This window comes from Panthera leo, chromosome D3, assembly GCF_018350215.1.
Source record: "Panthera leo isolate Ple1 chromosome D3, P.leo_Ple1_pat1.1, whole genome shotgun sequence".
NCBI classification, from domain to species: Eukaryota; Metazoa; Chordata; class Mammalia; order Carnivora; family Felidae; genus Panthera; species Panthera leo.
In genome coordinates this window covers 38,354,364-38,369,623 of record NC_056690.1, presented here as the reverse complement: position 1 = coordinate 38,369,623, position 15,260 = coordinate 38,354,364, and the positions used below count along the sequence as shown (strand labels likewise).

The following is a 15,260-nucleotide window of genomic DNA, read 5'->3' as shown; positions in this document are numbered from 1 at the left end:
ATCAAATATATATGTATGTCCATCCTGCCACATATTGATGTCAGTTTCGGCAGAATGGGCGTTTTCTGGGGAAAAAAAAAATGGTGCTTCTGCAGTTGATTCAATCTTAGCTATTACTGGAAAGATCCTGCAAAGAGGAAGTGTTTATAACTGCACTCAGTTCAGGAGAGAGGACACAACTGGGGAAGCCAACTCTGACCTTTGTCTGAGACAGACTCCAAATATCTCCTTGGATTTGGGGGAAGGAAGGACTCCAGGATGGAGCAAGAAACTGTACTTCTCAGCTATCTGTGAACAATAAGGTTCTGTATAAAGAAAATGCAGTTGAGTCTCATATCCACAGGTGGCTTCTCCAGGTGAAGAGACTCTGCGTGCTAAGGAAAAATAAGATTTTCCAAAGTAGAAAATGTATTTTTAAAATGATTCCAAATATCTCATTGTTGTTTTATCATCACCTCTTCCCCATTTCTCAATATTTAATATACGTTTATTTCACCTACATGCTCTAATCAATGTAAATTCTTCAGCGTTAACATAGTGTTTTTCAAATCTCATTATGATGAGACCAAAGGCCTAACAAGTAACTTTCACTGTAATGAAATTTTGCTGTATGAAGTATTTACGTCTCAATGAGATTTAACCAATAGCAATGCAGATCAAAATAAGTTACTTAAACATTGTTTTAATAAAGACACTAGAAAATAATTCTAGGGGATACTAAAATCATTTTTCAACTGTTCTCCTGACTTGGTGACGAAGTAAGAGACAGTAACACTGAAGGGGGAGTGGGCACATTGGTAAATAAAAGATGAGTGCTATGATGTGTCAATGTTGAAGGAATATCTGATGGAAAGAAATCAAAAATACAAACGCCTACATTCCCTTGAACAAGCAAATATTTAAGAGAGAGCTTTGGGTCAAACAATCATTGCCTCATAAATAATAAACAATTCTATCACCCATTTCTGCATGTTATCATTGAGGAGATGTAATGGACTGAATATTTGTGTCCCCCCGTTCTGCCCCCCCAAAGCAATGCTACTTGGAGACAGGAACTTTGGGAGGTAATTAGAGTTGGATTAGGTCATGAAGGTGGGGCCCTCATGATGGGATTAGTGCCCAGATATGATGAGCTGCCAGAGAGGTTGCTCATGTTCTCCCTTCACCACCCCCCACACAAAGAAGTGAGCACACGACAAAATGGCAGCCATCTACAAGCCAAGAAAAGGCCTCAGAAAGAAATCCATCTTGCTGGCTGCTTGATCTGGGACTTCTAGCCTCCAGTATGTACTATTTTGTTATGGCAGCCCAAGTCAACTAAGATAGTAAGTTTCTAAGATCACTTGTGATGAAAATATGGAACAAAAAAGAAAAGGAGAAACTTCTCTTGCTTTTAAAAATATTCTGCTACATATCTGAATGCTGGAGTCAGCTCTTTATCTTTATCTAATGACATTTCCCCCCCCCCCCTTTTGAAGGTTTGTACTAAAAGAAAGCCTTCACTTTTTAGGTTTTCCCCTCATTTAAACTAAGGGGTGAGGGAAAGGGGCTCTAGATCCTTTCTTGTGAATCTTTTTTTTTTTTTTTTTTTTTGATTTAGAGTTTTGCAAAATCTCTTAACTGGCTGATTTTTCAAAAATTAAGTTTAACTTGGAGTTTATTATTACTTACACACACACACACACACACACACACACACACACATTCACTCGCTCACACACACACCCTCTTCTTTCCAATGTTCTGGGCCCTCAGGCTCTAATAGTGACACTGGACAAGTGTGTTTATACCAAAGTCACTTGATACTGGATAAGCTCCTGCCTTTATAGAAAAAGGTCAGGTGTCTCTGAGACTGAAATCCATTGCTTGGCTGACCAATAAATTTGTGTCAACATCTAGAACTTCAATTAGTAGCAGATTATGACATTGCTGATTAAAAATACTCCAAGCCATGATAATTAATGAACAAATTAGATAAACCAAATGCACAATAAAATAAATGTTCACTGGCTGAAATCAAAACGATTGTTAGGAATGTCTGGGTATTAGGAAGAAACGCATACTTTTAAAAGAATCATTTTCATATATTAAACGTTTTTCATTCTCTCCCTTTTAAATTGTAAGAGCAATACATGTATAGTGAAGAAACATGAGACATTTTCAAAAAGCCCAAGGACTACAGAAAGAAACTACAACACCTACAATTTCACTTCTCGGAAATAAACCATGCAAGATATTTGGGGTTATAGTTCAGGCTTTTTCCTCTGCAAACAATTCAATAAACTTAAAAAAATTCAACAAATAGACCACATTAAAGATTTCCTCTAAGCTAGTGGTTCTCAACCAAAGACCATTTTGTCTCCCTCCACCAGGAGATAATTAGAAATGTCCAGAGTCATTTTTTTTGGAGGTGGGGGGGGGGGCGGAGTTGCTAATAGCATCTAGTGAGTACAAGCCAGGGATTCTGTTACACATGCCACAGTGCATGGAGCAGCCCCAAGAACAAAGAAGTATCTGGCCCCAGCTGTCAATAGTGCTGATGTGGGCAGAAACCCTGCCCTACCTATTACAGAGCTAAAAACCTTGCTATTCAGAGTCTACTCCATGCAACAATTATTGAGCACCTGCCATGAGTGTGTACATTCAAAGATAAACAGGACCCCAGCCATCTTTGTTGAGTGTAGGTGACAGATAAGCAAATAAATCTAACTAAGTGAACTTTTTTCTCACATTGCTTTGGAAGGAAGGAGCCCCTTGAGTGGCCTAACTCCTCGATGCCTGACACTTGGAATTCATGGTTTATGAAAGGAACCTAAGTTAGTCTAGTCTGAACAAGACAGGCACTCAAGGATAGCAAGTACCTAAGACACCCTGTTTTAGGGTCAGCTTGTCCCTCATTCTGGATTCCCTACAGCTGAGCTGCAACTCTCAACTCTCAGCCGTAGAGTCAGAAGAGAAAAGATTAAGTCAACATGATAATATCGCCATGTTACAAATCACACTGTTTCTCTGAAATCCAAAAATGTCTTTCTTCCTTGCCTCTTAAGGGTTAAAATAAAAGAATAACAACAATGAAACATGTGATCTGCCTAGAAAATGCCTGTGTCACAAGAAAAAAACAGCAGCTTCTGACACTTTTTATGAATTCCCGGCCAAGAGTCAGGTATTGTGCTGTTATACACCCATAACCTTACTCAATCCTCATAACCACAGAAAGCTAACACCAACTTCCAGAGGAGCATGGTGAGGTTTGGCAGTGAAGAAGCCTGCCCCCTACATGTGGTCTTGGTCTGTCCATGGCAGAACCTGGAGGCCTCGGCCATCAAGGCCATCCATCCCGTTGGTGTGGCCTGTGGAACCTGCATTTTGGGGTCTAGGGTCACACCCCAGGGGAGCAGCAGGGTCCTCTAGCCACCAGCCTCAGGCCTGTGCAGCATCAGAGACTTCCAAGACTACGCCCACCATGCCTGTCCCGCCTCTTTTCACCCATCAGCTTCCTACAGGTTGATGAGTGCTTGGACCTCATGGGGATCTTCAAATGATTCATTCCCTTAATTGCTCCCAACCTCTTGGCCTTATTCTTTCTTCACTACCCTCTTCTTTCTGCTCAGATTCAGTGGAAATTTTTTTATGTCCCGCAAATACTTCACATTTCCTTATTTCTCTGTCTTTTCATTGCAACCATCTGGCCAAAATTGCAGTCTGAGAGCCTCGCTAACTGCTTTTTCTGTGCCTGCAGACGCATCCTAACAGGACAGATTGGTTCCACTAAAACTCCATAACCATCAAGGGCTGCCCAGCAGCCCCACGACCCTCGCTGGCTCACTTGCTTTTCCACTCTCGAGGCACGGTGTTTCAAACCTCCCTTCCCTCGGTCCTGCCATTTAGGCTCCCTCAGCTGCCACCTGTCTCTGAACCCCTCCAGCAGATGATCCGACTGCCTACTTTATAGAAAAAAATAGAAGCCACAAACTGGAATGCCTGAATCTTCCTAAAACTGAGCTTATGGGAGCTGTCTCTCTGCCCACCTGAGGCAAATCTCATCTTCTTGAGCCTTCTCAGAAACTATGACCTCAGTAATCCCTTCTATCTTGTATAAATTCAACCTGCCTCACCAGGATCCCTCCATTGGTGCTGGAACACTCTTGAGTGCCTCTCATTTAACACACACACATACACACACACACACACACACACACACACACACACACAGCTCCTAGACAGCCCATGTACTGCCAGTCCTCACCCTATCTCCCTTCTGAGCTTCTCAGCTGACCTTGAATAAGTTGTCTTACTGGCTGTCTCCCTATCTATACCTCCCATTCTCTCCTCAGTCACTTGAATCTGACCATGACTCCACCAAGGCTTTCATTCGTGTCCTTGATGACCTTGGCATCATTCAATCCAACATAATTTATTTTCAGTCCCACGTAGAGTTTTCAGTACTCATCTTACTTGACCTCTCAGCACATCCAGTGCTGTAACCCTTCCTTCTTAACAGACTCTTTTCTCTAGATGCTCATGACACAGCAGCCCTTGCCTCTCTTACTTTTTGAGCAGATGGTCCTCCCTGTCCCTACGACTCATTCCCTTGGAACCAGCTCTTAAGGGTTAGAGTTCCTCAAGATTTGGTTCTAGGCCTTCCTAGAACCCCCATCCCCTTCACACCCTCTCCCAAATTGATTGCACCCAGACCCCGGAGTTCAATTGCCACCTCTATGCACACTACCCCCAATAGTTAATCTCCAGTCCAAACTTCACTTCTGAACTCCAGCTATAGCCCCACATACTTGCTACCTGACATTTTCTTCTGGCTTTCTCAAATGCCTCTCAAAACCCTACATACTTGAACCTAACTCAGTATTCTCACTCCTGCCCCCACGGCCCTCAAATCCCAAACCTGGTCATTTTCAAGTTTCCTTAGTGAAAGGCATTATACACTTTCGCTTGTCCAAGTCATTCTTAATAGCCCCTGTCACTCATCCCCAGTATCCTCTTGGTGTTTACCTCTTGAATACATCTTGAATATGTTCACTTCTCTCCATCCTTTCCATATTACCATGCACCTCCGAGCCACCATCGCCTTTATCCTGGAAACTTCACTAGTTTTCCAACTGATCAGCCTGTATCTATTCTGTTCCTTACCATCTACTTCCCCTGCTTTAAACCCATCAACGCCTTGCCATTGTGTTCAGTACAAAGACCAGACTCTACTTCTCCAGGCTCTTCTTGAACTATGACATTTTCACAACCATCCATTCTCTCTTCTCAAGCTATACTGACTTTCTCTTAGTCCCTGATGCTTTACTGTCCCGCCCTCCACAAGGCTTTTGTACAACTACCCTCTGCTGCTCTGATTCTTCTTCCCTCCTCCTGCCTCATCACCTTCTGCCCATCCTTTAAGTCGTAGCTCAAATGTCCCCTTTCTCAGAAACCTTATGTTATTTCCTCAGTTACGTCAAGTCTTCTTATAATAAAAGTCTCACATAAATTCTTCTCTATATCACTTGCCACAGGTACAGGTTGATATTTTTTAAATAAGGTCATTTGATTAATCTGTCGTCCCAGCTAGAATGTAATATTTAGTGAAGGTAGGGACTGTTTTTTTTTTTTCTTGACAAGTGATAGACCCAGTGTCTAATACAGTGCTTGTCAAGCAGTAGACTATAAATGGTTATTAAATAGATGACTGAACGAATTCCAACCCTATGCTCTTAACCACGATGTAAATAGAGATCGAAGGTTTTGAGTTAAATGACAGAATGATGAATTTTTAAATTTCACTTCCAATGACCAAGATTTTCCAGAGCTTGCTAAAACAAACTAAAACAAATTAAAAACAAAACAAAACAAAACTATTTGCTTCTGTGTTTCTTTACTTGGATGGGCTACCATTAGAATGTTTGTAACTCACAGTGTTGGTCACACAGTACTTGCTCCATAAAATGTTTGTTGAACAGCTGATCTTAGAGTGAAAGGATCCTTTGGTAGGTGCATTATTTTGTAATTTTGTTTCATTGAATCAGCAGAAGTTAAATATGACCGTTTTCTCAAGAGCACCAGTAACTGATAACTGCTTCTGTTTTTCAGAGACGCTTGGACTAGGCAAGATTTTAAATTGTGTTTGGAATGTAAGTGTCCGGATGACTGCTTTAAGGAAAATCCCTGTAAGAATGCAGTAAAAGAACACTAATATTGACATATGGCACTAGTTCTCTGAAGCAGAGTGAGAACACTTCGCCAACTAATTACACTTTGAAGAAAATACACATATCCTTCATTTGAGTCTATGTTCATGCCATGACCACAGATGGATTTGGTGGGGGGTTGGCCAATCCCTCTCCCACATTCTCTCAAACTGGCGCTCAGGAAAGGTGTTTCTTATGCAGACGGAACACAGGTTGGCGACCCTGGCCTCTGCTGCAAAGCTACTCATCAGGACATTATTACCCCACCATACTGCCTTCGTGGTGACTGACCACAAATTGGTGCATGTGCCAGTCAGCCATTCATTAGCCATGTGGCCCTGGGAAGGGCCTATTATTTACACCCTATGTGTTGCTGTTTCTCCATATTAAAAGAAAAGAAGAAGATAACACAATGCAACTTAGAAAGAAGCAACCTGCTGGGGCCTGGCACACAGTGAGCATCATTCACCTTCATCCAGTCTTCTCCCTATCCTTAAGTGGCTCAACAGAAGAGTAATTTTGCTCCCGAAGACCACAGAACTGGCTTTGCTTCTGGTTTACCTATTTTTTCAGTTTAAGTCTTGAAAATAGATTGGCCTGTGAGTTGAACTTACACCTCCCCAGACTTAACAAGGGTCTTAATAAGCCCGCAGGGCACTAGCTGGCCCATGAGAAATCCAGCTGGTAGCCGCCACTGCAGCTTCCTTTCTCCGTTATTCTGATTACTTCTTGGACAGAGTGAAAGTTCCTGGAAACAGGAAATTTTCAATTTGTTTTATTAAAGTGCTTTCAGAAAAGTAGTTTTGCACAATAAGCCCAATTTGTAATTGCACAGAACACCTATGCAATTCGACTACATTCTGTACTTGTTAATACAAATTTTTAACCAGTCAAGATGTGAGCTAGCAAAATGCCACAAAACATGGATGTGAAGTCAGTAAGGCAGTAAATACAGTCCTTTGAGTACTAAAAGCAGTTAGCACTGCACTTACGCTACTCAATTGGGTATAATAATTATCAAGAGACCAAAATTAAAAAAAATCATTACAAAGTGCCTGACCAGGAGTTTATCAAGTGCTCTAAGAAGTGACACAATATTTGGAGGTCAAAAGAAGGACTCAATGTTAATTCTCTGTATTCTTTTCCTCTAGATAAAGTACTCCGTAAAATCGAACTTCTCACCAAATCCTATTTTCCCCATATACTTCCCCATGTGTGTCAGAGACATTCTTTAGGACCATAGAAAATCCTGGTTAATCTAGTCTTAGCCTTTTCCTTTAGGTAGAAACTCTGTAAAAACTAGTCAGCCTCACCATTTTGAAAAGCAATTAACCTTGTAGTCTTCAGAATAATAAAAATATTAATAATGTCCCTGCATAGTTTTTCCAATTTGAGAAAAGTTTCTTAGCCTTTATAAATGTTAATGCTCTCTATTATTAATACCTGTGCACATTAATTTCTGAAGTATTTCATTTAAGCAACTCAACAAAATCAATGCCTAATGTTTTCCAAAATGCAAATGCAGCCTGACTCCAGTGTACACAGTGGCTCTAAGATTTGCTATTTGAAGATCTACTGTGTCCCCCAGTCGCCCCATGGGCTGTTGCTGTGAAGTGTGCAACTTCTGGTTTTTAATGGAGACTTTTTTTTCTCTTAGGGCAATAACATGGGTCTGAAATGAGTTCTGGAGAGAAGGAGGGAAAATAGAAGATTTTTTTTTTCCCAGCAGGTGATCTGCTCATAATGGGAAAAAAAAATTTTTTAAGCAAATTTTGCTGCGGAACATGTACTGATTTGCTCTTACATCCTTAGCAGTTTTCTGAAGATGCTGTATATTAAAGAATAATGAACGGGTGACATCAACAAGTTGGTAACCTATTTGGTCTCCTTCTATTGCTCTGAAATTAGTTTTCCTTCCTGCTCCATGTGTCTGGGGGAAGCACACGCGAAAGGTAATGGTAGCAGCCGCTTGGAGTGTCAGGGTTCGGCTGTGAGAGCCCTCAGTGTGGATCCTGGGGCTCTTTCTCAGCCTCCCACACCGCACAGAGGTCCTCTGCGGGCTCCTCCTGCACTTATTCCCGCTGCATCTTCAATCCCCAAACAAGTCAAGAATATGCAGTGCCCATCTAGTTTGGCTGCCCGGGTGGAAGCATTCTCATTAAAACCCTGCGGGCCCTGGTGCAATGAGATGCCAGTAAGCCCATCACAGTCCGCATCTGTATCTTCATTCATTCAAGAACTGGGTAGAAATCCTGTTGCATTTCCTTGGTAGGGCAGATTCGGTGGATGAATTTGGCCATTTCTTGAAAATTTCCTAAGTGGATGGAATTTACTCTGTAACTTTGATGGAGACTCTGACCTTTGCCCTGGGATGCCACCAGCTCCCCTGCGTTTTGTTGGGAGTCTTAAGCACGCAGTACCCGTGCTGATGAAAGGTATCTTGAGGGGTACCGTGTTCTGTCAATGGACCCTGGCATCATAAATGCCCTATTTGCCAGCACTGGCTTTCAGTATATTGCATTAAAAATTCCTGGCTTTGCAGGATGCGCATCAATAGCAGGGACGACTGAAAGTAGCAGTTATGGCCATGGGAGCGGCCATGCCGGCACCAGCGGGGTCTTGCAACATTTCTAATCAGTTAGCTATTCTGTCTCATTAAGCACTCATGGCACATTTTTGGCCACTGAGCTCTGTGCTTGATTACTGACGGGCTTCCCTCGCCGGTTCTCTGTTATCGCATTGCTCAATTATAAAATGTCTCTTTTGGAGTTCTTTGCAAAGCAATTGGAGGTAGTTCCAAAGACTTACTAAGAACTTAGAGAAAACCCTTGGTAATGACTAAAATACTGCTTTTAACTCAATTTCATAAGCATTTTTTTCTTTAATTTGAAAATTACACATACAGACGGGTGCTGAAAGCATATTATCGATCGGAAATTTCTGTCAACTGGCACCATTGCATCAATCAATACAACTTCAAGTGATGTTAAAACAATGGCTCAGAAGTTTAGGAAATCTGTGGAGTGCTTTTTGAATCATAAAGCAATAAAATATGTTCAACGTATTTTCAATATGAAATTAATTGCAGTTTTCAGAAGATGGCAGTTGACATATATTGGATCAATATATTGTATTAACCAATATGCTGGATTACAATAAATATGAATCAGTGCCTGCTTCCTGCCAGATACTAGTCACAGTGAACAACAGGGCTTACTGTACTTTATATGCCTCTTGTGGTATAATAAATATCAGTTTCCAGACATTTAAGCAAATGGCAAAAAAAGGTCAAATATCCTTGTCTGCAGCTGAAAGGGCAGTGAGTTACAAAATTCATATGTATTTTTTCCCATCTAACCGTCTGTGGTAACAGAGAGAGTCTCGATTTAAGTTTTGCAAATAGCTGGCTCTTACTTTGCCAATGGTGAAGAATTTTCTGTTTCAAGATTCAGTGAGTAAGTAGGCTAATGGGCATAAAGAATTCTGACATTGTTAGTTTTTAGAGAAAGAACAAGTCAACAAACTGGAAAATGTACCGCAATGGCCTGAAATTGGGCTATGCAAATTGAATGCCACAGATCTCTAAACTACAGTGCGCACTAGATGGTCAGGCAGAATCCATTTACAACTCACAGAATTCCAACAGAATGTTCTGTCAACTTATTCTCTCCACAACAAATTGAATATCTGGAAGAACAAGTCCAGTGTTTGAACACGTGATTATTACCCTGCTCTTGTTTCTTATGTCTTCCTATTTTTAAGTGGTAGAGGGAGATGTCTCACAGATTTCCAGCCGGTGTTGGCTCTTTAAAATGTATTAGACTGAGGGGCGCCTGGGTGGTTCAGTTGGTTAAATGTCTGAATTTGGCTCAGGTCATCATCTCACAGTTTGTGGGTTCGAGCCCCACGTTGAGGTGTCTGCGGTCAGTGCGGAGCCTGCTTTGGAACCTCGTGTCTCCCTCTTTCACTGCCCTCCCCCCTCAAAAATAAATAAATAAATAAACAAACAAACATTAAAACATTAAAACATATACATACAATGCTGAGATAATTAAGACATTTGTAATCTATGTGTATCAGTAAAACAACTGCTTGCATAGCTGAAATATAAATTCAATAAGGCAATAAATACTCTATAGAGAAAGGCGCAAGGGACTTGGCTCCAGAAACGCTACAAATTTCATTCAGTACTGAGTGTTCACTGCAGGACTGGCGTGAGGCCAGGCCCAGAAGATACAGAAATAAGCAAAGATTCCCGGCCTACGAGCTCCCGGTCCAGAGGGCACACCTCAACGATGTCCACACGCTATGTACAATATGGGCAGATGAACTCACTGTTATCTGAGAGGTGACTGAAGGAGGAATCATGGCATGCAAATGCCATTGCAGAGTCCAACTCACCGGGCCCAGGGAAGCTCTGTACTCCTCACATGTCTTGCCAGTGTGACTGGGGCTGCTGGCAGGCACCGCGTCTGCTTCTTTCCCTTCCTTGCAGACAGGCTCTCAGTGCTCTCGTGAGCTTGCCTATTTAGTGACAACATCTTTCCCACAGAAGCCTCTCACAAACCCATCTTTACAGCATCACGCGTGTTAGTGTGGAGCAATGGGCTGAATGAATGACCCCTGAGCCGGCCTGAGTCTTCATGTTGATCTTTTTGGCGAACAGACTGATGCACACATCACCGTCGCTCTAGCCCCTGTAAGCGTCTGCTCGTGTTAGGAGGTGAACGGGGTGGTGGCCCAGGGTGTAGGCTCTACAGTAAGACCTGGGTTCAAACCCTGGCTCCATCATCTTTAACAGCGGGACCAAGGGTACACGATGTAATTCCTGTACCTTGGTTTCCTCTGGGTAAAACAGGGTGAAAAGCAGTACCCTCAACATCAGATTAAGACTATCATATCAGATCATTGAAATAAATAACACACACGGTACTCATACTGTCCAGCTCATGAAAACACTCAGCAAATGTCCTTCTTTTCTCCCCTTGCCCTCTGCCTCTGCGCTTCCCTTGATGTCCACTCCATGTGTCCGTACCCTTCAGAAGTGGACCCCGTGTCACTCCCTCAGAGAAGCCTCTCTGACCCTCTGGCACCCCATGCTGCTCTTTCCGGGCACTTACTTCAGCTGTAACCTTCCCCGGCTTGGTGTCAGTCACTCTCACCAGACGGTGGGCTCCATGACAGCTGAGACCAGCTTTGCTCTTGTTCACTGTGGTCTCCGCCATGCCTAGAATAATGCTGGGTATGTAGAAAATATGTGTTGAATGGCCACATGAACACATGAAGGATTCTGCCACCACAAAAATGGTTCTGTGGAAGTGCCTCAGGGCCCTTGCATGGTTAGGGGGCAGCACCAAGTGGATGGGCTTCCCTCTTTCCCCTCCTAGGAGTTCAGCTTTTATCTGTTTACTTCTAGATTACTCTATGACTCCACTGGAAGACACAAAATAGACTTTGAAACCTAGTTGTTTTTAAAACTCTTTCCAAGAACTTAATACCTTTTACCTGAGGAATCTGTGAGACATTATGATTAGATACTTCCGTGCTCTCTGGTGTTGAAGAAGCAACTCAAATTGCACATCTCTCTTATTTTTGGTGAATGGTTATACCACCCCAATATATATATAAAAGAGGAACCATTTTGCCTACTACAACCTCTCTAAGGAATTTTCTAGAAGTATTTAAGGAAGTTTTAACCTTAGGTGGAATGGAACCCCCAAAGAAGATTTATAACATTTTGTCATTCATTCCCGGATTAATTTGTACTGATTAATGGCATCTGGTATTAGCATATTCATTTCACTCATACACGTACTTCTCAAATCACAAGGCTTAAGAGTTATTAAGCACCGGATACAGGTGTAGGATTCTAAGCAGCTCAATCCAGATTGCCATGAGCACCAAGATCATTGCTTGAGTAGGTATATTTGAAAATAAGATTTCTTTGATAGTATGTTCAAGATGTAGAATTCCTTTTAGGGGAGTGATTTAGAAAGATTTTCAGGGAACGGTCTTAATGTTAAGGTAAAACAGTAAAACAATCCAAACAAAGATTATCTGAAAAACTTATCCTCCAACCCCTGAGTTCAAAGAAGTGAAAAAAAATTAATCTTTTGATATAAACATAAGAAACACAAAGAAACATATAACCGCCACCCCCTGCAATTTAGCCAAATGCAACTCATCAAGTGACAGATGTCCCAAGAGGGTTGTCCAATGCCACAGAAAAAGTTAGTGACTGAACTCAGAGTCTCAGACCCTCAGGGAAGGATCTCTTCACTATACGTCAGGATATATGCGTGAAATCCAGATGACTAAACTTTTAATCTTAGTGTCTTCTCTGTATACAGTAGACTTGTGTTTCTTTTTTATTTTTTTTAAATGTTTAATGTTTATTTATTTTTGAGACAGCAAGAGCGAGAGACAGAGTGTGAGCAAGGGAGGGGCAGAGAGAGAGAGAGAGAGGGAGACACAGAATCTGAATCAGGCTCTAGGCTCCAAGCTGTCAGCACGGAGCCCGATGCGGGGCTCGAACTCACAAACCATGAGATCATGACCTGAGCCAAAGTCGGATGCTTAACCAACTGAGCCACCCAGCAGCCCCGTGTTTATGAACTGTGGAAGTAATTGCTTCTGCAAGTGGCCAGAAGGCGATTATCGAAAGGTGAGCTTACCAGCAAGGCTGAAAACACATCTGTGTTTCAGGAAAGCATTGGTTTCCTCTATTGTGTGTGAAAGCATGGCTTTGGGTAGATTTGTTTGTATTTCTTTAAAATAAAAAGGATGTGGGCTACAAAATTTATTAATGGTAAGACAGCAATTCTGTCATCTCCAAGGAGAAATTTCTGACCAAGCGGAAAGACGTTCTTGTGAGGAAACGACTGTCAACAAGCAGAGTAAGAATGTAAGAGTCACTCAAATGGCTTTTGACACAGACTTCAATGCCAATCTATTCCACACAAAACAAAATCTCCCACGTTTCTGTGGAAGAAGTTTGCTTTTACGTTTACATGAGGACTTAGCAAGGGTCAGAGAGGAAGCAAAATCACAAGATTTTCCTGGGGGCCCAGCTGGGCATGAAGTGCCCGTCAGGAGGTTCAGGTGAAGGTGTTATTTATCCACCTCTGATGAACATATAGAGAGATGTTTGACTATTGGTCATACTCTTACATATACAGTGCTTTGTTTTTAATGCCCTTTCATATTAATTCTCCTTTGATCTGGTCAGCTACCACTTGGAGAGGTAGAGAAATGCTTTCCATCTGACAAATGAGGAAGCCAGGGCTCCCAGTCTGAATGTTTTAGCCACATCATGCGGTGAGTTTGTGGCTCAGCTTAAAGTCAATTCTCCAGCGTTCCGTCTAATGACACCTTCCACGGAGGCGCACAGCCCGGCAGCTCCAGGAGCGGTGCGCTACAGGGAAGAGCCTTGGACTCCCGAGGAAAGCCGAACCTAACTCTGTCGTTTACCACCTGTGTGACCTTGGACAGGTCACGCATACGGACTCTCAACCGTGTGAACAGTAAGTAAAATGGTAACCACAATCCTTTAGAGCACAAAAGGGCCAATAAACACGCATCCGCTATAATATGGGAAGCGAGTGCCAGATGACCACCATCACAGGGAACATATTAAGGAGACATCTATTATATGATGCCACTGCCAGAAATGTTTTTTTTTAAAGTTTTTTAAATTTAAAAAAAATTTTTTTAAATGTTTTTTTAAAATTAAAACATTTTAAAATGTTTTAATCCTTTCAAAATTATAGTACAAAAACTAGGCAAAGTATTTGAATGAAAATCTATGACCACTGGGGAAATTTTTTTTGAAAGCCTTATCTTTCTAAAGGGAAATTAAAGAAAATAAAAGTTCATCATGGTAGCTACATCTAGAATAACTCAGGAATCCTGCCTTCCGTATTTTTTTTAGTTTAGTTTGCAGTTTCCTTAAATGCTTTCTATTTTATTATTTACTTTTTGTGGTTATTTTATAATCTGACCTTCTGCACATGAAAATCACTGATGTCTTAGCAGTCAAAATCTGAAGGAAAATGGCATCATCTGAAATTATTCAAGGCAAAGAAAACAAATCAATAAAGGAAAGCATTAGAAAACAGTGAATGAGGGAAAACCATGTAAATAAAAGAAGAAACTGTTGTCTTTGCTAATAAATAAAGTCTACGACATAAATGATACAGGATGTACCCCCACAGGGCAACGGTAACTATGGCAACAAGGAGAGAGGCAATGTACTCAGTGTGACTCAACCAAATACCTAATTGATATACTAAGCATATTCAGGTATATTTTCATATGGTACTGAAGTAATATATATGCCCCTCATTTATGTAAACTTATTCATTTTAACAGCTATTCCTTTAATTTATAAAGAGGTGAAAACTCCTTGTATTTCTCAACTTATATAATAGATCAGCATGACTTTTGAGAAAACAACCCGAGTATACTGGGGTCAGCAACAACACTCTCCTTTTCTACTGCTCAGTAATGATTTCTAGGTCCAAAGAATTTCAGTTCAGAAATCTAGCATGACGACTGTCCAAAGATACAGCCAAGGATCATTTACATTTATTCAAGATATTGAATCCTGATTCTCTGTTTAGACACAGGATGCTTGGCCTCACTGTTTATGTCTTCTCTCTCAGCAATCATGGGATGTCACAACAGCAGTAGAAGAAGCTTAGGTAGAGAAACCCAGGACAACATTTGAGTAAAGAGCTTTTAAGAAAAGGAATTCCCCTGCCTCATTCCCTCAATTGTTCCAGCTTCGTGAACATTCTGTCCTCTCTAACCTTTCTGCTGTATCCTTTAGAACAAGCCCTGAGCTCTTATTGACTGTATCCTTATGGAGTATAAATCCCAAGGTTAGAAAACTTTTTCTTATAAAACAAGCATGTTCTCTCCAAGGAAGACTGTATATCAGGGCAGTTTTGTTTGGTTTTGTTTCAAACCCTTGGTACCTGTCATCAAGGCAAAAAAGTGTCTCACAACATCAACTGGTTGGAGAGATTTTGGGGCTTTCTTTCTTTGACCCCCAATATACTTGAAAGGTAA

At 41.4% G+C, this 15,260-nt stretch overlaps 1 protein-coding gene across 17 annotated transcripts in view; it reads right to left on the bottom strand.

Annotated features, from left to right (window-relative positions):
- Positions 1-15,260, bottom strand: part of L3MBTL4 (L3MBTL histone methyl-lysine binding protein 4) — a 448,782-nt gene that overhangs the window by 75,547 nt on the left and 357,975 nt on the right. For 4 of the 17 annotated variants that reach the window (XM_042909914.1, XM_042909921.1, XM_042909915.1 and 1 more), the window contains exon 17: positions 11,309-11,415. The exons of 10 other annotated variants lie outside the window; for them this stretch is intronic. In XM_042909914.1, the coding sequence (XP_042765848.1) occupies positions 11,309-11,415 (107 nt within the window). Of the gene's footprint in view, positions 1-10,324; positions 11,225-11,308; positions 11,427-15,260 lie in introns of those variants that run through there. 3 more of the 17 variants (XM_042909920.1, XM_042909923.1, XM_042909928.1) reach the window with 3 other exon arrangements.